The sequence below is a fragment of the Neoarius graeffei genome, chromosome 21, assembly GCF_027579695.1.
Source record: "Neoarius graeffei isolate fNeoGra1 chromosome 21, fNeoGra1.pri, whole genome shotgun sequence".
NCBI lineage: Eukaryota > Metazoa > Chordata > Actinopteri > Siluriformes > Ariidae > Neoarius > Neoarius graeffei.
The window spans coordinates 35,645,699-35,671,669 of record NC_083589.1 but is presented as its reverse complement, the minus strand read 5'-3'; the positions used below and the strand labels follow the sequence as shown (position 1 = coordinate 35,671,669).

The 25,971-nt window shown below is 44.5% G+C and overlaps 1 protein-coding gene across 2 annotated transcripts in view; it reads right to left on the bottom strand.

Moving 5' to 3' along the window:
- The window catches only part of LOC132870076 (ATP-binding cassette sub-family D member 2), a 42,928-nt gene extending 17,411 nt beyond the window's left edge, over positions 1-25,517 (bottom strand). For both annotated transcript variants that reach the window (XR_009651051.1, XM_060903619.1), the window contains exons 1-3: positions 24,483-25,517; positions 19,288-19,468; positions 18,774-18,895 (exon numbers count right to left, since the gene is read on the bottom strand). Coding sequence is in view for 1 of the 2 variants with exons in the window: in XM_060903619.1 (XP_060759602.1) it covers positions 18,774-18,895; positions 19,288-19,468; positions 24,483-25,436 (1,257 nt within the window). In the remaining variant the exon portion in view is untranslated. The remainder of the gene's footprint in view (positions 1-18,773; positions 18,896-19,287; positions 19,469-24,482) is intronic.
- Positions 25,518-25,971: the final 454 nt, after the last annotated feature.

Genomic DNA, 25,971 nt, shown 5'->3' with positions numbered 1-25,971 from the left:
TTTCCTGTCCTCTTCATATCAGAGTGTCTCTTGACAATTCATTATGACATTTAAACTACATTATCCAGGGTGCATGGCGGCACGATGGTGTAGTGGTTAGCGCTGTCGCCTCACAGCAAGAAGGTCCTGGGTTTGAGCCCAGTGGCTGACGGGGGCCTTTCTGTGTGGAGTTTGCATGTTCTCCCCGTGTCCGCGTGGGTTTCCTCCGGGTGCTCCGGTTTCCCCCACAGTCCAAAGACATGCAGGTTAGGCTAATTGGTGGCTTTAAATCGACCGTAGGTGTGAATGAGAGTGTGAATGGTTGTTTGTCTCTGTGTGTCAGCCCTGTGATGTACCCCGCCTCTCGTCCATAGTCAGCTGTGATGGGCTCCAGCTTGCCTGCGACCCTGTAGAACAGGATAAGTGGCTACAGATAATAGATAAATGCTGTATATGTGAAAGGCTATAAAGTAACCGCGTGATCTCACTGATTTTCTTCTGAAAACTTACCAGAATAAATGTGTTGGATAAAAAGAGTTGTGTTTAGAGAAACATAGATGCACTGCTTTCGTCAGACTCGCACAAAGGGAGTGTTTTGCCATCTTCAGGGACAGCTGTAAAGATCAACAAACCTGGATGCTGCTGCCATAGTGATGAGCATTACTGATGAGATTAAGGAAATGCTTTGATTCTGAAAAAGGCTGATTTCAGGGAGCCTCTCCATAACGGTCTTTAGGACAGCAGGATATCTGAGCTTGAGCATTTGTAATGTAGGACCGACTGCTGCTAATCAACAGATGGCAGATTTAATCACAGTAAGACTAAGCTATCACAGTGGTACACCAGAGCCAAAAAACAGGGTTAAGTCCATCTTTTAGTGAGATGTCCAGATGCCAAAGCTAGATAGGAGCAGAGGGGAGTATGATCTCAGAGCTGCGATGTCCCATACACTCACCGGCCACTTTAATAGGAACTTGACTGGCAGGTGTGGAACCCAATGTGGTCTTCTGCTGTTGCATGCTGAGATACTTTTCTGCTCACCATAGTTATAAAGAGTTGCTACGAGTTGCTTTATCCTTCCTGGCAGCTCGAACCAATCGGGGGTGGGTTTCCCAAAAGCCTCTTAATGCTAAGAGCATCTTAACTAGGAGAGAGAGTGTTCATTGTGATGATCGCGCTACCATTTAATGATCTTTGTGCTACGATGCTTTTGGGGAAACCCACCCCTGACCATTTTCCTCTGACCTCTCTTATCAGCAAGGCATTTCCACCCACAGAACTGTTGCTCACTCAGTGTTTTGTCTTTTGGACCATTCTGTGTAAACTCCAGAGACTGTTGTGTGTGAAAACCCCAGGAGATCAGTAGTTTCTGAAATACTCAAATCAGTCCATCTGGCTCAAACCAACACCCATGCCACAGTGAAAGTCACACTTTGAGATCACAATTTTTCCCATTCTGATGTTTGAAGTAGACATTAACTGAAGCTCTTGATTTGTATCTGCATTGTGCTGCTGTCAGGAATTGGCTGATTAGAGAACTGCATCAAACAGCAGGTGGTGGCATAGTGGTGTAATGGTTAACACTGTCGCCTCACAGCAAGAAGGTCCTGGGTTCAAGCCCAGCGACTAGCAAGGGTCTTTCTGTGTGAAGTTTGTAGGTTCTCCCCATGTCTGTGTGGGTTTCCTCCAGGTGCTCCGGTTTCCCCCACAGTCCAAAGACATGCAGGTTAAGTTAACTGGTGGCTCTAAACTGACCGTAGGTGTGAATGTGAGTGTGAATGGTTGTTTGTCCCTATGTGTCAGATGATTTGGTGACTTGTCCAGGGTGTACCTCACTTCTCGCCCATAGTCAGCTGGGATAGGCTCCAGCTTGTCCGCAACCCTGCACAGGATAAGCAGTTATGGATAATGGACGGATAAAACAGCAGGTGGATGGGTGTACCTAATGAAGTGGCTGGTGAGTCTACTTTATTGCTAATGATGCTTGAAAGCAGGAATGGACCAATGCTATAAATGGTTCTGCTCTCATCATGGTATGTTACTTTGTGAAGAAGAATGCCTTCTAAAAGTGCATGCAGCATAAAGTTAAACAGATGTGAACATTCAGAATGGGTGAAGATCTTGTATTATTGAGCATAATTTCATTAGCATGTTGTAAATGTTTATAGTTTACAATCAGATGTAGGCTCACCCTCTTGCAATTGTGCTTGTTTTGTATCTTGCCATCCTCACATTGCAACACATTAAAAAAAAATTCTTCTGTTTTCAGTTTACATTCTGTGCTTGGTCTTGTCTCTACCCCTTCTTGACGCTGGTTCGTTTCCTTGTGTATGGTCACCTCTTTCTTGTTTCCCCCTGTTCATCCATCCATCCATCCATCCATTATCTGTAGCCGCTTATCCTGTTCTACAGGGTCGCAGGCAAGCTGGAGCCTATCCCAGCTGACTATGGGTGAGAGGCAGGGTACACCCTGGACAAGTCACCAGGTTATTGAAGGGCTGACATACAGACAAACAACCATTCACACCTATGGTCAATTTAGAACCACCAATCAGCCTAACCTGCATGTCTTTGGACTGTGGGGGAAACCGGAGCACCCGGAGGAAACCCACGCAGACACTGGGAGAACCTACAAACTCCACACAGAAAGGCCCTTGCTGGCCGCTGGGCTTGAACCCAGGACCTTCTTGCTGTGAGGCAACAGTGTTAACCACTACACCACCATGCCACCCCCCGTTCATCATGAAATATTATTGTGCATTTTGTGGCTTCAATGTCCCATTTTGTTTTCCAGTGTTTTTCCTGAACTCTTCTTTAGTTTTTCCTTCCTGAATTGTCAGACTCTGCAAGGTATGCCAATGTTTTGCTAGTGATGATCCAAAAGTTGCCCACAATCCCCATAAAACTACCTTGTGCTAGCAAAATAAAGCCTAGTGTTACTACAGAGTCTGGTCCAAGGTATATTCCCGTTTTGTGCCTGGTGTTCCTGGGATAGGCTCTGGATCCACTATGACCCTGACCAAGACATCAGTTACTGAAGATGAATAAATGAATAGTGTTACCATGTGAATCACCAGCCTAATGAGAGACGGTTAAGCATATGTAATCATCTGTGATCAGAAAAAAGTTTCATGGATACCCAGATCAATCAAACAACAATCAAAGAATTTTCTGCCTTCATCAACAAATATTGAAAGTCCCTGATACTGTGAATGTAGTGTGTAGTGGTGTTAGAATTGTTGTGGGGGTATGAAATCAGCCTTTGTGTCCCATACAGTTTGGCCAAAAAACATGGGCATGACTAGATGCAGTGAGAGCCTGAAGTTAAATACACCACCCATGGCTTCTACTGCCCCATTCACCTGGGTGCCATCTCTGAGAACACCATGCATGCCTATGCCAAGGACACCATGCCACTAGTCTATAGTGAGGGACTCTGAATACTCAGTTCTGAGGCAAGCATATATTGCTTCGTTTGGGTCGGGCACCACCACCCAAACTGATGATCACATCATCAGCTTTTCTTTGGCTAGTCAGACACAAGGTACGCTGTTGGGGTCAAATTTTATTATATGTAGATTATGATCAGAATATGAATCAGAATCAGTAGGTTGAATAAGGGTACAGATATATGTAGTATGTAGAATATTAGTGAAAAATATTAATTCTCCTTATTCTGATGAAACGACCAAACGACCTTAGTCCGGCCGGGCATTGGGCAATGCTTGGGAACATTTTGTTTATGAATGTGTATTTTGAATGTGTATTTTGAAAACAGAGTCTGAAGGTCTGTCTTAGTGTCAGAGCACACTCAGAAATAGTAGAATTAAAGTTCATGATCATGCTTATTCATTCAGTTGAATCTTAGGTCATGGCTTCACAAAGGCTATGAAATATACTGAAATATATTGAAATATACTATGGTAATGATTAATGTTAGTTTTATAGACCCCGTAATTAATGAATGCATTCCGTGATTAATGTTAGTTTCATAGTTTCTAGATTAGTTTCATAATGACATTATAATTATAATTAAGATCTTATGATTCTAAGGATTTTTAGTTTAAGAGCATTAACCTAATTTAGTTATAAGTTTAATCCTGTTAGTTGTTTAATTGTTCTCTCTTTCAGACATATTCTCGTGGTTAAGTTGTTCTTATTTTTTTATGTTTATTCTCTTATAACATTCCTTATTTTAGCATTATTAAGAGCATACTGTTATTTGTTATTTTACTTATGTTGATGGAATCAAGATAATCAAGATGTAATTTACTGACTGACCACACATTCATGTGTTAAGAATTATTCATGTTAATTGTTAAGAATTATTCAGATCCTTTCTGTGCAAACTTTGTGTGCCTTTGACCTTCTACAGTATCTATGTTTAACATTCCATACTATTCCAAGAATCAGACATAATATTAATTATAAGCCAAAACTCTGATATCTATCTGTACCTTACTGTCAGCAAAAATATGTTATTATATTATGATTGATTCAAGATCATTACACACTTCTACATAGACACACACCCATTACACACACACACACACACACGAAGACAAAACATAAACATAGCAACACTATAAGACATTCCCACAAATGTTTTCATTCTGACGAAGCGAGCGAATAAACTGGCATGTGAACAACCCACACGTGTTCTCCTGTCCGTTTCTGAGCGATTGACTCGTCCTCGGGCCCGAAGGGAAGGCATCAGCACGAAGGAATCGGGGTCTCTTTCTGGGTGAACCCAACAATTTGGTGTCAGAAGTGGGATACTGCCAACCAGGTGAGTAAATTTAATTTTAATTTATAATTTGATTGGTTATTGATTGGTTGACCGCCTGGTTGGTAGTAATTTCAAAAAAATAGAGACCCATAATTCAGGTTGGTAATCCTCGTGTGGAGGCACGGGACGTAAGGAACCTCGTAGACTTTTTAGAGATTAGATTAGACCTTTTAGACTTTTGTTTACGGGACGAGACGGGGCTAGTAGAGCCACGGGATTGGGCTGGTAAACCTCGTAATTTACGGGACGGTGAGCCTCGTGAAGACACTCCAAGGGGGAGAACTGTCACGAGAAGAGCGCGCTTTTAATCTTTGATTCCTTCGTGCGGCCATGGGGGGTAGTTGTGGTAGTAAAGAGGTACTCAGACCTGATTCTGAAGACACTCCACGGGATTGGATGAATCGATGTGATTTGGGATTCTATACTGCTCCTTGGCTGGACCTTTTAGCCGATTGGTCCACGAAACAATTTCAGTCTCGGTTAATTTATCCTCGTGCAGGGACTTTTAGACCAGAGTATCTCGTTTCGGCACACAAACAGATATATGAAGGATTTGGCAACCCAGAATGGGATTATGATTACATGACCAAAGGTTATTTAGAGTAGATTAAAATGAAGCCAATTTGGGATCATTTTCATAGAATTAAACAGACGAAAGAACAAAAGAATTCAATACCACATCCTAAGCGTAATGCAGAGGTGAAACCTGCTTTATTTAGATCCCTAGCCTCTGCTCCTCCGCTGGTACTCGAGGAAACAAGAAACATTCCTGTAGATACACCGGCGAACGCTTTATGTCCCGCTGATAACGTTCCTAGCGTATCTCATAACACAGGCGCTAGAAGAAAAACTGTAATGAGCAGAAGAAACGAGACGAACGAATCTAATACGGATTCTGACGACGAAATAAACACAGCTTGTGTGTGGGCGCGAAGGGGAAAAGGGTTTAAGATCAATCCGCCTTCGGCATCAGAATTGAAAGATATGATCAAGTTATTGCCTTCGATAAACAACCCAATCAATTTCGTAGACATGCTCGTAAGAATGTGCAGGCATAAACAAATGGTTGGGGCAGATTATCGTTTTATCATGCATGCTGTTCTCAGTGATAAATATGATGAAAATGCATTACTAGCCGCGGTACCTTGTTTAAAGCCAGAAAATGACGAATATGCCGTGACGGAGGTGAAAGAGGAAGAAGATGGTCAGACCACGACTAAGCATGTAATGAAGTTTTACTGGAAAGATACTGATAGAGCTATGAGAGAATTAAGGGAACAATTGACGCGTTATCTGCTCTCACGAAGACAGGCTAGCTGTGATCTTTCACAGGTTACTAATTGTAAACAGGAAAAGGCTGAACTCACTTCCAAGTTTTTGACACGCTTTAGCGAGACGTGGACTTCATTCATTCATTCATTATCTCTAGCCGCTTTATCCTTCTACAGGGTCGCAGGCAAGCTGGAGCCTATCCCAGCTGACTACGGGCGAAAGGCGGGGTACACCCTGGACAAGTCGCCAGGTCATCACAGGGCTGACACATAGACACAGACAACCATTCACACTCACATTCACACCTACGGTCAATTTAGAGTCACCAGTTAACCTAACCTGCATGTCTTTGGACTGTGGGGGAAACCGGAGCACCCGGAGGAAACCCACGCGGACACGGGGAGAACATGCAAACTCCACACAGAAAGGCCCTCGCCGGCCCCGGGGCTCGAACCCAGGACCTTCTTGCTGTGAGGCGACAGCGCTAACCACTACACCACCGTGCCGCCGAGACGTGGACTTGTTTGGGAAATATGCCACTGAACCAGCAGCAAAGCAATCCTCTCTTTATCTCGACATTTCTGAATAATTGTCGTCCTGATGTACAGAAGGTGTTGAAACATCATTTGAGTGACCGGAGTAATATGGTAGTGAGAGCTCTAGGGGAGAAGATTAGAATTTTGGAGGGAGATGATCTTTTGGATACTAAGCAGGTGGCCTGTCTTTCCGTTGCTAGTGGTTACTCACAACAGAATTGGGGTGATCCACAAGGCAGGGCGGGGAATAAGGGATTCCCTGGTGATAGATTGTGCTATTATTGTGGTAAAGAAGGACATTGGAAGCGCGAGTGTAGAAAGAAACGGATAGATGAGGATAGGGCACGGCAAAGAGCTGCTTCTGCTTCTTCTTCTAATTTTCAGCGTGGTGTGTCTCTTCCTTCTCCTCCCCCTCCTCCTCTTGCTTTGCCTACGGCAAGCGTAGGCCCATATCGAGCATAGAGCTGCCTACAGAGCTGTGACCCCATGATGTTACATTGTTCTTTCGACTCTTATCTAGCTAGTGATTTGCCTGTTGTAGAATTGGTTGTGGATGGAAAGGTGCTCCCTTTCTTAATTGACACTGGTGCTACAATGTCCTCGGTGGGAAAGTCATACGAGGGTCCGATGTCTAACAAAACCGTTCGTTCTGTGGGAATTGATGGGGTCCCTTTTTCTTCCCCTTGCACTCCTCCGTTACTGGTAACCTGTCCCGCTGACCCAGCACTTCGTAAACATCACTCTTTTGTGTTGATGTCACAATGTCCTTTTAACTTAATGGGACGGGATCTAATGAGTCTATTACATTTATCCATTTCGTTTCAGGGATCCAAGATGACTATTTGCACTCCTGACTCGCTGCCTCCTGCTTTATCTTATCTTTCTTCACATGTGACTGTGCCAAATATTTCTGCTGTTTGCATGACTTCTGTAAACCCTGTTATTCCCTCTGCTGACCCTTCTACGGCTTTGGCTGAAATCCCCTCCTCTCTTTGGGCTGAACAGAAGGATGAGGTAGGCCTGGTTAATTGTGTTCCTTATGAAGCTAAGCTGAAACATCTGCTCCCTGTTTATGTTAACCAGTATCCTCTCTCTGAGGATAAAGTCAAAGGGATTGATGTCATCTTACAGTCTCTCCTTGAACAAGGCGTGGTGAGAGAGTGTACCAGCCCGTACAATACACCTGTCAACCCCGTGCCCAAGCCAGACGGTACCTGGCGTTTTACGCAGGACTTGCGTAAGATTAATGAACTGATTGTGCCTGTAGCACCCATTGTACCTGACGTTTCCTCTGTAATATCACGAGTTCCTGCTGATCATTGCTGTTTCTCCGTCATTGATCTCTGCTCTGTTTTTTTCAGCGTTCCGGTTGGAGAAAACACACAGCCTTTGTTTGCGTTCACGCACAGACGGAAGCAGTATACTTGGACACGCCTACCACAAGGTTTTATTGATTCTCCAGCTGTGTTTTCAGCTGTAATTCGTAACGCACTTTGTGACCTCTCCCTCCCCCAGGGCTCTGTGATCCTGACCTACGCCGATGATCTTCTGATATCCGCTGAGTCCCCAGAAATCTGCCAAGACGCATCATTGCGCCTGCTCCAACATCTGGCGAAAAAGGGTTTCAAGGTTTCCAGAACCAAGCTCCAGTTCTGCAAGGACACTACAATGGATCCCTGACTGCTCCTCATATGACAAGATTCTCCGTTCTGCAATCTCTCATCAAGACCCACAGCGACATCCTTTGACCTGGACTGACACTATGATTAATGCTTATCACTCCCTCAAAAGCGCTCTCTGCTCCGCCCCAGCTCTGGGTTTACCTGACTACTCCAAGCCCTTTCATCTCTACGCCTGTGAACAACAAGGTACGGCGTCTGGTGTTTTGGCTCAGGAGCATGGAGGGGGGATTCGTCCGTGTGCGTTCTTATCTAAAACATTAGACACTGTTGCTCAAGGCTTGCCTGCGTGTCTAAGGGCTGTCGCCGCCTGTGCTATGATGGTTTCAGATGCAGAGAAATTGGTTTTGTCTCACCCACTGATCTTGCACTCGTCGCATCAAGTTAAACAGATATTGCAAAATTTACAGACTCAACATATGACTGCGCAGCGACGCTCCGGATATGAAACCATTCTCTTTTCTACTGACAATCTCGAAATTCGAGCCGCATCCTCTAATACTGTAGGTCACGCTCTCGCACGCCTTCTTAACTCTCAGGACGACACCTTAGAGGACACTGATCATGATTGTCTATCTGAAATCTTGCATACTACCAGTATCAGGCCTGATCTTTCCTCCAGCCCTCTGGAGACGGGGGAAGTAATCTTTGTTGATGGCTCTTGTTCTAAACCTTCAGATAATGTTTTCCTCTGTGGCTATTCTGTGTGTTCCCTGCCTGACATTGTACACGAGGCCTGTTCTCTTCCGCTCAGGCAGCCGAATTGTATGCACTAATGCGTGCCTGTATTTTGTTTCAGGGCAAGGACGTCACAATCTACACAGACTCTCGTTATGCCTTTGGGGTGGCTCATGATTTTGGGAAGATTTGGCAGTCACGGGGCTTCCACGCCGCAGATGGGAAGCCCATTTCACACTCAACTTTAGTACAAAACCTTATTGATTCTTGTCATCTCCCTAGGTCACTCGCTATAGTCAAGACTAAAGCGCATGCCTCGGGAAACACCCCTGAACGCATGGGTAACTCCCTTGCTGATCGTATGGCAAAATTTGCTGCTGCTTCTGGTGTCATGTCTCCTGGTCTAGACTCTTCATCATGTAATACATCTTGTCTTGCTAGTAGTCTGATCCCAGATTTAGACCTTATCTCTTTACAGGCTTCAGCTTCTCCAAATGATTCTGCCTTCTGGCAACTACAAGATGCTTATGTCGCCTCTGATGGCCTATGGTACAGCCAAGATGGCCGCCTTTGTCTTCCATCACATTGCCTTCCCTTCCTTGTGCGTGAATTTCATGGCGTAACACACCGTGCACGAAGGGGGGTAAAGGAGGATATGAACAAACTTTTCTGTATAGCTAATCTAAACAGTTTGGTGGATTCAATTCTCGAGAGATGCCTCATCTGCGCACAGAACAATCACTCCAAAGCAGTCGCGAAACACGAGTGTTTACCCATACCGACATCTCCATTCTTAGAATGGCAAATCGACTTCACACACATGCCTCCCTGTGGGCCGTTTAAATATCTCCTGGTGATTGTGGACAAATTTTCTAAATGGGTAGAAGCCTTTCCATGTTCTAGAGAGAATGCAAAGGTAGTGACTCGTACGCTGGCAAAAGAAATAATACCTCATTATGGGGTTCCAGATGCCATAGACTCAGACAAAGGTACCCCTTTCGCCTCAAAGGTCACACAAGATCTGTGTAAGTATCTTTCACTAAACTGGCGCTTTCACATTCCATACCATCCTCAATCTTCTGGTATCGTAGAGCGTACTAATCGAACATTGAAAGACAAACTAACTAAGGCTATGCAGACCACAGGTTCCAGAAATTGGGTAGACCTATTGCCAGCCACACTGGCTGAAATTCGCATGACATCAAAGCCTAGTCTCGGCGGCTATTCCCCCTACGAGATCATTTTTGGGCGACCGTTCCCTGTCCCCTGGAGAAAAGGGACTCCGGCTCTGGGTACCTCTGATTTGAAGACACATATGGATGAGTATTCTGCAGCCCTTATCGATAAATTGCATGAAATTTGTACTAAGGTCAATAGTACAATATCACTTCCACCATCGGCAAACACACACCCCTTCCAAGTGGGAGACAAAGTGCTGGTGCAATTTTTTAAACGATTTGGACAATTGGGAAAACCTCGATATAGTGAGCCTGCAGAAATAGTCGCCATTACTCGTACTGCTGTCTTAACTGACCTTTTTCCACAGTGGATTCATGCCACCCGACTGAAGAAGGCTCCATAACAAAATTGTGTTACAATAATCAGTTGCTATTAACGCTTTTTGTGTCCCCATCCAGTCTCTCTCTCTCTCTCTCTTCCTCTCTTTGTGTTCTATATAGATTTGACCTGACTGACTGAGTTGTGCCGCCCGGCTGACTGAGAATCCGTTACTGCCTGTGAGACGTTGTGAACAAAAGGGGGAAGAGATCTTGCGCCCAGTCTGGAATCTGAACCGTTTGGAACCGTGGAACCGAACCACCTCACTACAACCATGATGGTCCACATCGCGGGTCTCGTGACATCACTGCTCGGGGCAGGGCTACCCGCCCGAGCCTTCAGGATCACTTCCTTGCTCGGGGCAGGGTTACCCGCCCGAGCCTTCGTGGTTGCTTCATCTCTGCTCGGGGCAGGGTTACCCGCCCGAGCCCTCGTGACCAGTCTCCTATTGCTCGGAGCAGGGTTACCCGCTGGAGCTGGACCTCGAGACAACATCTTCTGGCAATTCACTAACTGGACTGCACGGGCTCACACAAATGAAAGTTGTTATGGATGCCATCCTCTACTATTATTACACGCCCACCTTTGCCGTTATGCTCTGAAGCTTTATATTATGCTTGGGGGCCAAAAGGCCAACCTTCTAAATTTTGGGGCCCTTTCTGTAATTACTCTCCTCACCCTTCTGTGGTAGCAAAGTTAAACCAAACTTTTTTAGCACATGGCACAAATACCCCCGACATTATATTACAAGATTCTATTCTCACTACTCTAAAAGTAGATATGCCTTCTAATTTCACTTTCCCTCATTGTTTTAGAATGAATTACTCTCAAAAAAGTAACATTTATTTAGGACACATTCCTAAGTCTCAATGTAAGCAGATATATGATCAGAATTCCGTCACCTCTCCATGTCCTCGCTGGGTCCCGAATTAATGTCGATGTAACCCTCCGCTAACCGATTGTACATTCAACAGTATCGGGTATATCAATAATACATGTAGGGCTCATCCTAATTGTGTTCCACCACACCCTACTAATTATCCTGGTGTTAAATTAGCATTAAACTGGTACTGGTACTGCGGTAATAATAATCTCCTTGTTTCGTTTCCCACCAAGTGGTCAGGCATTTGCGCTCCCATACAACTCAAAAACGCTATCACTGCTATCCATCCTCTCTCTGCTCATCGCCCAAAACGAGATGTTATTCATAATTTTCCACCCCTGGAACATCATCTTACTACCAGGTGGCACAGGTTTTGGACATCAATGTTTCCTCATTTTGGTGTAGCTGATCTATGGAAGAATGTAGAATTAACACATTATCGCTTGGCCAGCTTTGTTAATGAAACCATTAAAGCTGTCGATGGTATTAGAACAGAATTAACCTCCCTGCGTCTAATGACTACTCAAAATCGTATGGCCCTTGATATTTTGTAAAAGGGGGGTGTTTGTGCTATGATTGGAGACAGCTGTTGCACTTTTATTCCCACTAATGATAACCCGGATGGTGAAATAGGTGCAGCCGTACATCAAATGAGACAGATTACTCAACAACTAGAACATGATGAACATGGGGATACGGCAGGGTGGGTGTGGTTTTCTGGACTGTTTGGTAATTGGTCTAATTGGTCTGCTATTTTTTCTATGTGTATTCCTGTAGTGGTGATTGTTCTTTTGTTTATTTTCCTGGGACCTTGCATTTTGAGATGTTTGATGGACAGAATGCATAAGATGATAAATAGTCTTACCCGCAAACCTCTGCATAGAGAGAACAATGTATATTATCGTCCTGCTAGGGTGTAACACTAATCTTAATCATAATCTTACTTACATGTTTACTTAAAATCTAGTTAATACTATGATTAGTATTAAAGGGGGGGATTGTTGGGGTCAAATTTTATTATATGTAGATTATGATCAGAATATGAATCAGAATCAGTAGGTTGAATAAGGATACAGATATATGTAGTATGTAGAATATTAGTGAAAAATATTAATTCTCCTTATTCTGATGAAACGACCAAACGACCTTAGTCCGGCCGGGCATTGGGCAATGTTTGGGAACATTTTGTTTATGAATGTGTATTTTGAATGTGTATTTTGAAAACAGAGTCTGAAGGTCTGTCTTAAGTGTCAGAGCACACTCAGAAATAGTAGAATTAAAGTTCATGATCATGCTTATTCATTCAGTTGAATCTTAGGTCATGGCTTCACAAAGGCTATGAAATATACTGAAATATATTGAAATATACTATGGTAATGATTAATGTTAGTTTTATAGACCCCGTAATTAATGAATGTATTCCGTGATTAATGTTAGTTTCATAGTTTCTAGATTAGTTTCATAATGACATTATAATTATAATTAAGATCTTATGATTCTAAGGATTTTTAGTTTAAGAGCATTAACCTAATTTAGTTATAAGTTTAATCCTGTTAGTTGTTTAATTGTTCTCTCTCTTTCAGACATATTCTCGTGGTTAAGTTGTTCTTATTTTTTTATGTTTATTCTCTTATAACATTCCTTATTTTAGCATTATTAAGAGCATACTGTTATTTGTTATTTTACTTATGTTGATGGAATCAAGATAATCAAGATGTAATTTACTGACTGACCACACATTCATGTGTTAAGAATTATTCATGTTAATTATTAAGAATTATTCAGATCCTTTCTGTGCAAACTTTGTGTGCCTTTGACCTTCTACAGTATCTATGTTTAACATTCCATACTATTCCAAGAATCAGACATCATATTAATTATAAGCCAAAACTCTATCTATCTGTACCTTACTGTCAGCAAAAATATGTTATTATATTATGATTGATTCAAGATCATTACACACTTCTACATAGACACACACCCATTACACACACACACACACACGAAGACAAAACATAAACATAGCAACACTATAAGACATTCCCACAAATGTTTTCATTCTGACGAAGCGAGCGAATAAACTGGCATGTGAACAACCCACACGTGTTCTCCTGTCCGTTTCTGAGCGATTGACTCGTCCTCGGGCCCGAAGGGAAGGCATCAGCACGAAGGAATCGGGGTCTCTTTCTGGGTGAACCCAACATACGCCACCACTCTTGCCAGAGCAATTGGGGGTTAGGTGCCTTGCTCAAGGGCACTTCAGCCAGTCCTGCTGGTCCAAGGACTTGAACCAGCGACCTTTTGGTCTCAAAGCTGCTTCTGTAACCATTAGGCCATGGCTTCCCCTACATAGTCCCCGAGACTGCATATATTGCAGTCTGTATTGGGTAATGTTTTTCCATCAAGGTTTAATGACTGCCCTAGACTTACTGGTGCTCAAGTTTCCTGATCTGCCAGCATGCTTCATTGATTCATCTGTGCTTAAGTTCCTTGACCTGACAACATGCTTTACAAATTACTTTGCACTTGATTTTCCAGATATGCTGAAACCCTTTTCTCACATTAACAAGGGCACCATCCTGCACGGTGGAGCTTCAGCTGCAAAAGTATTGTTTGTACATTCTGTCGATATATTGTCCCTACTTCAGAATGGATTCCTCTCAGAACCTCAGAAGGGGGTTTGATCTTGTTTCCTCTTTGATTCATGACATTTTGCAGAGCATTTTGTACCTTTTTTAATTCCATTTAAAAAAAAATGTTTTTCACTACAGGGGGCACAAAGCAATCACATCGAAACCAGTCAGATGGCATTAGCATCTGAGTTTTATTTTAAAAGTGTGTCACTTTCAAAACTTCAACATTTCAGCAAACAGCTAAGTGATGCAATTATTTTATTTAATCACCTGACCAATCAGGTTGCATCTCTAAGGCAATACAAGAAAAAGCAACCAGAATATAGGGTCAGGTATATGTATATTTAATCAATTTAAATAACCATTGCATTAAATTATAATTCAGTTTAAAAAATAAAAGGATCTTGCAAAACATGCAGACTACACAAATGAGAAGTTCAAATTTATGCAGAACCATTTCAGTGTGTGAGGTTATGCAGCTGTGTCTCTACCTGCAGTGTGAGTTATACTGAAGCACAACAGGGAACTTCTCAGCTACCCATTTTACATACTGTATCTGTCTTAATGTATAACTCTCATATCTCAAAGGATTCTGCTGACCTCAGAAGGCTCTAAAAGTCTCAGAACTCTTTAACATCTCTCTCTCTCTCTCTCTCTCTCCTAAGCCGTATTGTTACTTTTAACAGGCATTACTATTATCCAGTGGCGTTGTTAGGCCCAATCACTTGGGACTCTAGCCCTGGGTATTTTCGCCTTCAAAAAATGTAAGAGATTAATAGAAAACAACTGACTGAAACCAATCGGAACTTGATTTGCAGCGTCCAAAGATGGGGTGGGGAAGGGGGGAACATAGGGGAAGCAGGGAAGGGGGGACATAACCGCCAAAAGAAGAACAACATGCAGAACTGGTTGGAAGACGACTTAAAAATAAGATAAATCCACTATTGTTGGATTTTTCAAGATGAAAACAGATGGTAAGTCATCGACCGTAGATGTATAGAATGTATAAACAATGTAACGTATCGAATTATGTAAATGCATAAAAACTGTTCCGTGTAGCCTGGTTATGTTGAATTTACAGCGTAGGGTCTGTATGATTAGTGTGCCAGGCTAGTGCAAAAGTTTGAGTGGTTTTATGAATATCTACAGTAGTGGTCTGTTTGCCCCAACAATGTTTATTTAACAGGTCAACAACAGTTTGTGTTCCTGTCGACACCAACAGTTGCCCTGACATAATTTAATCATGTTTTAATGCTACATGTAGCCCACGCAGAACCAGCTGGCCGACCATCCCATAGTCAGCCTTCGGCATATTAGTCACATATAGGGATCAAATAGGGATTTTTGGCATGCAATATTAATGCCAACATAAGTTTGTGTTGTCCAGATACTACAAAATTTGTAGTATCTGGACAACACAAACTTATGTTGGCATTAATATTGCATGCCAAAAATCCCTATTATACAAATGAGCTGCTGCAGCCAACTGAGCCTGGATGCGTTGGAGAAAAGTGTGTGTGTGTGTGTGTGTGTGTGAGAGAGAGAGAGAGAACCTTGGAAGACATACCGGTATTTAGATGATTACAGTCTTGTGAGATGGGACATCAACTGGGATTTCGAATGTTGTAATATCTATCTATCTATCTATCTATCTATCTATCTATCTATCTATCTATCTATCTATCTATCTATCTATCATTATTATTATTATTATTATTATTAAACTGATGATAAATTTGACTAGGGATATTTAATAGTCAGTTTCCTGAGACATTATGGGTGTTGATGATGATGATGATAATAATAATAGACAGAAACTGAAGTGAACTACATACATTTAAAAAGAGCAGTGTAAAAATTCAGGAATAAAGGTGTCATAAACTTTGAATGTGTGTGGGTGATATTTCTTGGAAAGTTAGATATAACCTCCCCAACTGATCTATGCCAATCTCCCTTAAAAAATACAAGGCCCAGGAAAACTTGACTCGGCCCCTGGTCTTTTCAGTAGCTAGAAACGCCCCTGCTATTATCTGTGTGTCAAGGTTAAGCAGTTAAAATTGGTACTGGGCAACAACAATGAATATAATTCAGCACAACTCATTTTTATTTGTATAGTTTTATCGATTTAACAACTTTTAATATTAGACAATGTCACAAGGCAGCTTTAGTGGAAGCAAGCTAGGGTAACCGTGGCAAGGAAAAACTCCCTGAGAAGACATAATGAAAAAGCCTTCAGAGAATTCAGACTCAAAAGGGAACCCATCTTCTTCTGGGTCACACCCGATAGTGGGATTATACCTCACTGTATATGGTAAAGTCACAGTACGACCTGTTTTGAACCGATGGTTAATACGAGCATACTGTGAATTAGATTGTTCTATGGTTTCTTTGTTTGTAAAATCCAACACCACACACCATTTTGTTTTAACATTCACTACTATACTGTAATTGAGAAAAATAACCAAATTTATTTTCTTTATTTACTGATTCTGTTTCCCTTCCGTGTTTTTATGATCCTCTGAGTCCACGAAAGGAGGCGTGGCCTGTATGCCTGTCAGCTCCTGACAGAGGAAAGTGCAGCTTCTGAATCTCACAGCCTCTGTGTCTGTCAGTCAAAGTAAATACAGTAGGTGTGGGCAATGTGCTCATCAGAGTCAAGGAAAGGGACATGGTCTCTGTCACTGTCAGTTCCAGTGGAGGTGTGACCACTGCGCCCAGACGAGCAGCTTGTGAACAGGCAAGGCAGGCAACTGCTTGGGGCCCCCTGGCCCAGGGGCCCCCGAGAGTCGGGGCCCGAGGGCTTATTTATTTTGTTTTTTATTCATCTCATCTCATTATCTCTAGCCGCTTTATCCTTCTACAGGGTCGCAGGCAAGCTGGAGCCTATCCCAGCTGACTACGGGCGAGAGGCGGGGTACACCCTGGACAAGTCGCCAGGTCATCACAGGGCCGACACATAGACACAGACAACCATTCACACTCACATTCACACTTACGGTCAATTTAGAGTCACCAGTTAACCTAACCTGCATGTCTTTGGACTGTGGGGGAAACCGGAGCACCCGGAGGAAACCCACGCAGACATGGGGAGAACATGCAAACTCCGCACAGAAAGGCCCTCGCTGGCCACGGGGCTCGAACCCGGACCTTCTTGCTGTGAGACGACAGCGCTAACCACTACACCACCGTGCTGCCCTTGTTTTTTATTGTTTTTATTATTTTTATTGTTCTTTACCATTGTATTTTCACATTTGGAATTTAAAAAACTTTGGTTTCATACATTTTTCATTGGTGTCAGATTATTTATAACATATTGGTGATGAACACTGGTCAGAAGGGCCCCCTGGAAATTTTTGCTTGGGGCCACAACAGACTCTAGAATCGCCTCTGACTGCGCCTATCAATTTCAAGGAAGGCAGTGTAGCTATTGTGCATCTCTGTTCCAGAGAAAGAGATGTAATCGCTGTGCCTAATAGTCCCAGTGAAGTGGTGTCTGTAATCGTCAGCACCAGCAAGAGGTATAGACTCTGTGCCTCTCAGTCCTAGTAAAACAACCATGGCTTCTTAAAGGAGAACTGAAGTCATTTTTAAACCTGCTTTATTTCTTAATTAACGTGTTATTCAAGTACGTTTTCGGTTTTAGTAACCTTATATATCGTGACTCGTATTGGCAACTAATTGCCATTAAATATTATACTTATCGGCCTATTCGGTTTTTAGCCATGTTGAATTTAGTTCGTTTGGTCCACGGCAGGCGTCGCTTATCCGCCGCAATTTTCACGAGACTTGTGCGAGACTTCGAAACGTTGGGTGTCAGCCAGGTGTCAATGCCACCATTTTGAAAACTGTTTTCCAAACGAAATATTGCACAAAAACGAGTTTAAATGACGATTACTGCCTACTTTTTTCTAACTTTTCCTGATTGCTATCAAAACAAGCACAACTTCCAGCTTGATTACATCAGCATTCGAAAGAGGGCGCGCGCGTCTTTTGACAACGTTGACAGATGTTGGTCACTTTGATTTCCGCTGTACATTTTACTTCCGTCCTACGATGTCTCGCACAGGTCTCGACGAATCTTGTTTACGGCCATTGCTTTGACATATGGACTGATATATTACAGAGCATATTTCAAACACTCATAACTTGCTATAGCAGTGACAAAATAGCGATCAAAAAGGCATTCCGATATTTAATAAAATGAAAAATTGAATTTTGATGATAAAAAATTTGCTGAGCGGCACGGTGGTGTAGTGGTTAGTGCTGTTGCCTCACAGCAAGAAGGTCCGGGTTTGAGCCCCGTGGCCGGCGAGGGCCTTTCTGTGCGGAGTTTGCATGTTCTCCCCATGTCTGTGTGGGTTTCCTCCGGGTGCTCCGGTTTCCCCCACAGTCCAAAGACATGCAGGTTAGGTTAACTGGTGACTCTAAATTGAGCGTAGGTGTGAATGTGAGTGTGAATGGTTGTCTGTGTCTATGTGTCAGCCCTGTGATGACCTGGCGACTTGTCCAGGGTGTACCCCGCCTTTCACCTGTAGTCAGCTGGGATAGGCTCCAGCTTGCCTGCGACCCTGTAGAACAGGATAAAGCGGCTAGAGATAATGAGATGAGATGAGGTTGTAGGAGCTTTATTTATTATATCGTTTTATTATATTTAGGGACAATACTGATATTGGTATTAGTCTGATACAGTACTCACTCATGCTCGTACAAAATTATTTTCCGAAGTGAAAAAAGACAAAACAAAGCAGGAACTTGTGCTCATTTTACCTCTTTGTAGGAGGACATGATCCTTTCAATGGCATCTGCGCCTGAGGCTAGAAGATTGCGTGCAGTCGTGAAGGCTTCTGTCCTCTCACTTACTAACACTTGCGTTTGGCCGTCTGCAAGTTCTATAAGGAAGGATATAATGTTAAATTTCAAACGAACACTAGTCAACTTTCACAACAGTACGCACTGTTGTTATTCGTCTGAAATCATTATAATTCAGGAGTCATCATCTGGGAAGAGAATAGAAAGGAAACGCATAAAACTTAGGGATCTATGTGTCTGTTTCCTGGCACAACAATGATATTAATGAGCTCAGTGCACTTCATCATACTGCATAACCCTTCTGTCTTTTATGGATGGATTCCTCTGATTAAAAACGCCAATAAAGGCACTTCCCAAATCACATGTTTTCTACAATTACAGTAAAACTTCAGTGTTCATGAGTATAACGTCCATAGAAAGTCTGAACACTACTGAAACAATAACAGTAAGTGAACTCGCCAACGTTGCTTACCGTTGTCAGCAAAGCCAGTGGCAGTGATGATGGGCACCGCCACCATGACAAGGCCACATCCACTCCAAACATACTTCATGAGGAACTGCTCGATCATGATGTACCACAGGCGCTTGGACAGGATCAGATTAATCTGCTCAGCCAGAGCCTTGTAGCACTTCTGCAGTTGCAGCATTTCTACCTGTCCCATGGAAAAGAAAATGTTAGCAAGGTGCAGAACTTTACACCATCAATGACGCAGGGTTGCACCAACATCCTCAGCGTTGAATTAATAGCTAGTGTGCTGTATTAATGCTTAACGTTGTTGGTTGAATGAATTCTTGCAGTTTTTAATGATCTCTTCCAGGGTTGAATTAGCTCTGTGGACAATATTAAAAACAAATATTATACTAGTGTCGTTGTCTCAAAGCTACAGGGTTCCTGGTTCAGTTCTGAGGTCAGGTTTATTGTCTGTATGTATGGAATCAATTTTGTGCCAAAATGTTCATACAATACTTTTGAAATATCAAACAAAAACGACAAATCAAAATACAAAAAAAGAAAAAAAAGTAAATTTTTTTAGACTGGCAAACAAATTATTTGTGTAATCGTGCAAAATATCAGTCTGTTACTCTTCAGAAACTTTTTATTTTTGTTCCGCATCTTTCTCAGTTTTGTTTGACGTAATTTATTTTGGTTGCGATTCCAGCTTTCTCGTTTGCGCTCCCTGACTTTTTGCTTGCAGTTTTGGCACAAACTTCCCGTGTGGGTGGGCTGTCCAGGAATGCATTCCCATTGGCTAACTTGTGTTTGACTGACAGCTACGCTCAGCCATTCCCCCCGGAGGCTGTTGCGGCCATTTCCTACTCGGATTCTGGCGGACTGTTTGACGAGTGACCGATCCATTGACAGTAAACAAGGATCGAGTGGACTTCAGTGGCGACTATGATATTGAATTTACACTTTGTTGAATTAATTCAATATTATAGTCGCCACTGAAGTCCACTCGATCCTTGTTTACCGTCAATGGATCGGTCACTCGTCAAACAGTCCGCCAGAATCCGAGTAGGGAATGGCTGAGCGTAGCTGTCAGTCAAACACAAGTTAGCCAATGGGAATGCATTCCTGGACAGCCCACCCACACGTGAAGTTTGTGCCAAAACTGCAAGCAAAAAGTCAGGGAGCGCAAACGAGAAAGCTGGAATCGCAACCAAAATAAATTACGTCAAACAAAACTGAGAAAGACGCGGAACAAAAATAAAAGGTTTCTGAAGAGTAATAGACTGATATTTTGCACGATTACACGAATAATTTGTTTGCCAGTCTAAAAAAATTGACTTTTTTTTGTTTTTTTGTATTTTGATTTGTCGTTTTTGTTTGATATTTCAAAAGTATTGTATGAACATTTTGGCACAAAATTGATTCCATATGAATGGAGCTTATTTACATGCTTGTCTGAGTTTCTTGTTGGTTCTCCAGTTTCCATCCACCTTACAAAAACATGCTGCAAGGTGAACAGGTTTGACAATCACCCGCAGGATGAATGCGTGTATAGATGGTGCCATGTGATGGACAGGTGTCCCACTCAGGCTGTGTCCATACCTCATATCCAGAGTCAGGATAAAGTGGATACAGAAGATGAATGAATGGATAATATCCAATAAGATCCTCAAAGCAGGCTGAATAAGCTTTGAAGACACTTGAGGCACAGATACCATCATTTAAAGTCACGATCTAGGGTTATGATGTTTTTGGATGAGAGATACATGTGCAAAATCCTTTCAGGAACTGCAGTACATTCAAAACGTAGCAGCCAGAGTTCTCACTGACGCAAAACGCACGGCCCATATCACCCCCATCCTCTCTCGGCTACACTGGTTACCGGTCCTGTCCCGGATAAAATTCAAAATTCTGCTTCTCACCTTGAAAGCTCTAGATAACCTGGTTCCCCTCTATCTCAGTGAACTCCTGACCCCCTACTCTCTCTCTCCCTCTCGTTCTCTCAGGTCCTCTTCCTGCAACCTACTTACTGTCCCACACACCAGACTATCCACCTTGGGATGCAGGTCCTTCAGTGCCATGGATCCCAAACTCTGGAATTCTCTCTCTCTCAATCTCTCCATGACTGCACTTCTTTCTCAACCTTCAAATCTGACTGAAAGACTTTCTTTTCCATGAATACTTCTCTTCTTCCTCTGTTTAGTTTAGTGATCTCCCCTTCCCCTGTAAAGCAATCCTGGTTCTGTGAAAGGCACACTATAAATTAAATTTCCATCCATTCATTATCCGTAACCGCTTATCCTATACAGGGTCGCGGGCAAGCTGGAGCCTATCCCAGCTGACGATGGGCGAGAGGCGGGGTACACCCTGGACAAGTTGCCAGGTCATTGCAGGGCTGACTCATGGAAACACACAACCATTCACACTCACATTCACACCTACGGTCAATTTATGGCCCTTTTCCACTACCCTTTTTCAGCTCGCTTCAGCTCACTTCAGCCCGACACGGCTCGCGTTTCGACTACCTCAGAACAGCACGACTCAGCTCGCTTCAGCCCTGCTTAGCCCCCAAAACTCGCACGGTTTTGGAGTAGGGCTGAAGCGAGCCAAACCGAGCCAAGTGAGGCTAGGGGCGTGAGGAGACACTCCCCTGTGCACTGATTGGTGAGGAGGAGTGTCCTCACACGCCCACACACACCCCGCGAGCACGCTGGGATCTGTAAACACCGTAAACCCGGAAGAAGAAGAATTACGAATTACGAGAATTTCTGAAGCCTTATGCGCCTCGCCTCATCTATACGCTCTTGCCAGTATCTGTTGGCGTTGTCGGTGACAACAAGCCACAGCACCAAGACCAGCAACACTAACGACTCCATGTTTATTGTTTACTATCCGGGTCGTGAGACTACCGCTTAAAAGATCACTGATGTCACTGTTTGCGCCGCCTAATGACATCACGTGACGTCCACCCACTTTCGCTAACTCCACCCAATGTGTCCACCCACTTCCAGCCAGCACGGTTCAGCGCGGTTGTAGTCGAAATGCAACTCCAACAGCCCCACTCAGCTCGACTCAGCCCAACTCAGCACGGCACGGCTCAGCCCAACTCAGCCGCGTTGGTAGTGGAAAAGCGGCATTAGAGCCACCAATTAGTCTAACCTGCATGTCTTTGGACTGTGGGGGAAACCAGAGCACCTGGAGGAAACCCACGCAGACACGGGGAGAACATGCAAACTCCACACAGAAAGGCCCCTGTTGGCCACTGGGCTTGAACCCAGAACCTTCTTGCTGTGAGGCGACAGTGTGCCTAAATAATGTATTATTATTATTATTTTTTTCCTTGAAGTCCAGCTCCTTTCTCTTGTGGAACTGAATTCATCCCTTGAACTTGGGGCAATCATCAGGGTGTGATGGATTACTTGAGGGATAAAGGTTCTCCTGAATTTGTGAGCAGTTCCAAGGAGGACGATCTTCTGAAGCTCTTCCATTCTGATGTTCCTGGAGATTTTGCTGGCACACTTTTCCATCCCCCCATCCCCTTCTTGACAAGCCCAAGAGCACCTATGACCACTAGTATTGTTGTGGTTTTCATTCCCTACATTCTCTATATTTCTTTTTTCTGTTGTTTTCAAGGAGGTGTTTCTTTCTGTGGGGACTGACATGTCGATGAGTAGACAAGTTCTGTCCTCCTTGTTGTTCACTACAATATCTGGTCTGTTCACCATGATCTCTGTCAGTTTGGATCAGTATGCCCCAGAGGACAGTAGCCACTTCATTTCTGGTGACTGTTGATGGTTCGTCTCATCTCATCTCATCTCATCTCATCGAGACAAACAACCATTCACACTCACACCTACGGTCAATTTAGAGCCACCAATTAACCTAACCTGCATGTCTTTGGACTGTGGGGGAAACCGGAGAAAACCCACGCAGACACAGGGAGAAGATGCAAACTCCACACAGAAAGGCCATCGTCGGCCGCTGGGCTCGAACCCAGGACCTTCTTGCTGTGAGGCGACAGTGCTAACCACTACGCCAGTGTTTCTCAACCTTTTTTCAGTCACGGCACCCTTCAGAAGTATGCAAATTCTTAAAGCACCCCCATATAAAATATACGCAGTGACGCTGACCCCGGCAGTGACGTTGTGACATGGGAAAGGGGGCCGTGAGACAAATTTTAATGCATGAGGCGGCGATGACCTGCATTAGTGTAACTATCGTTTTTTGGAATTTTAATTCATTTTATTTATTTCAGTGTTAGAATATATAATTTTTTGACGGCACCCCGGTTGAGAAAGGCTGCATTACACCACCATGCCACCCAGCCTGACACTAGGTGGTCGTCTTCTTCTATTATGCACAATGTGGGGGTGGTGTAGTGGTTAGCACCATTGCCTCACAGCAAGAAGGTTTGAGCCCAGTGGCCGATGACGGCCTTTCTGTGTGGAGTTTGCATGTTCTTCCCGTGTCTGCGTGGGTTTCCTCCGGTTTCCCCAACAATCCAAAGACATACAGGTTAGGCTAATTGGTGGCTCTGAATTGACCGTGGGCGGCACGGTGGTGTAGTGGTTAGCGCTGTCTCCTCACAGCAAGAAGGTCCGGGTTCGAGCCCCGTGGCCGGCGAGGGCCTTTCTGTGCGGAGTGTGCATGTTCTCCCCGTGTCCGCGTAGGTTTCCTCCGGGTGCTCCGGTTTCCCCCACAGTCCAAAGACATGCAGGTCAGGTTACCTCATCTCATCTCATCTCATCTCATCTCATCTCATTATCTCTAGCCGCTTTATCCTGTTCTACAGGGTCGCAGGCAAGCTGGAGCCTATCCCAGCTGACTACGGGCGAAAGGCGGGGTACACCCTGGACAAGTCGCCAGGTCATCACAGGGCTGACACATAGACACAGACAACCATTCACACTCACATTCACACCTACGGTCAATTTAGAGCCACCAGTTAACCTAACCTGCATGTCTTTGGACTGTGGGGGAAACCGGAGCACCAGGAGGAAACCCAATGCGAAAGCGCTAACCACTACACCACCGTGCCGCCCGGTCAGGTTACCTGGTGAGTCTAAATTGACCGTAGGTGTGAATGTGGGTGTGAATGGTTGTCTGTGTCAGCCCTGTGATGATCTGGCGACTTGTCCAGGGTGTATCCCGCCTTTCGCCCGTAGTCAGCTGGGATAGGCTCCAGCTTGCCTGCGACCCTGGGTGGATGCTCTCACCTTGTGCCCTCCATAGAAGGCAATCTCTTCTGCTTGGGCGATGATCCTGGAGTGGGCGTGGCGCAGGTGCCCCTTCCGGCGCGCCTCCTCAGCGACCAGCTGGCCGAATGTCGGGGAGCAGCAGCGCAGCACTTTAGCGGTGATGAACACCACCAGGCCGGCGAGCAGCGTGGGCCCTGTGGCCCCGGCCCCGCGCGACCTCGCGGTCTGGATGAGCGTGTATGAGGTGAGGATCACATCCAGAACCGGCTTGGTGAGGTTGGAGTAGAGGCGCGCGACAGACTGCGCAAACATCGCCACGTCCTCGGTGAGCGAGTGGTCCGGATTGGCCAGCCGCGCGTCCATGTTCGCCACGCGGTAGTAGGTCTGTCCGGCGAAGTAGGTCGCGTAGGCGCGCTGCACCAGGCGCGTGCGCAAGGCCAGCGCGAGCTTCCCCTCCAGGTAACGGATCGCGCTGTTCACGAATGTCGCAGGCACGGCCACGAGCAGCCACTTCATCAGCTTCACGACGAAGCTGCGCGGCCGCTTCTCCACGATGCTCTTCACGATCTTTCCGTCCAGACCGGCCACGTAGATGGACAGGAAAGTCCGCGAGACCAGAGCCGCCGAGTGCAGGCAGAGCAGCGCGAGCTCTCGGGTCGCGAGCTTCGGAAAAACGATCCGGATCAGATGGAGGATCTGCCTGAGGAAGCGCGCGTCCGCACCAGGAGACCTGCCATCAGCATCAGCAGCACCACCGGAAACAGACTCCGACACGCATCCATGCATCGGGACCAGTCCATTCTGCTGTCCGTTAGCGGTTCTGTTGGGCTCCGTGCGTTTTCCGACCCGTTTACAGATGACCGGGTAAAGCGCTTTTAACCCGTAAGCTGCAGCCGCCAGAAACACGGCTCGTCTGGCCGCTGCGCTCTTATTCCACCTCACCTCAGCCGCCGCATGGAATATTCTGCTCATTTTCTCTTTGTGTTCACCGCCGGGGTTCTAATCCGCATCCATCGGGTTCTGCAAATCCCGGTTTCCTGTCCGCCCTGAGCAGGTTCGCCGCTGCAGCACCGCTATTCGCTGCTTTCCGTCACTTCGGTTACGATGCGGCGCTTCGCTCTGGCCACGCCTCCGAGGAATACTATTGGTCGCTTCAGCGACACGAGCTGAAATGGGAATTCCGGCTCTTTTCAGTGAGTCGGCTCATTTGGCTCGGTTCAGTTCACAATGAAGAGCAGGCGCTGTCATCTCCCACACGGTTCATTACTGTTTTTTTTTTTTTAATTTGACTTAAAAAAAGCATCTGTTATTTCTTTGCATAACTATAGCTACAGGTATTTCGTAAAATCTTACTAAAATCCATAGAGCTATTCTAAACAATAGACCTAATGTTACTATGCATTGCATTTCATAAAATCCATTTCAAATCTACAAAGAACTCTGAATATGTAAGAATCCCTGCATTCATGTTGTTGTGTCTGAGGTTCACTAAAGATTTATTAGACAT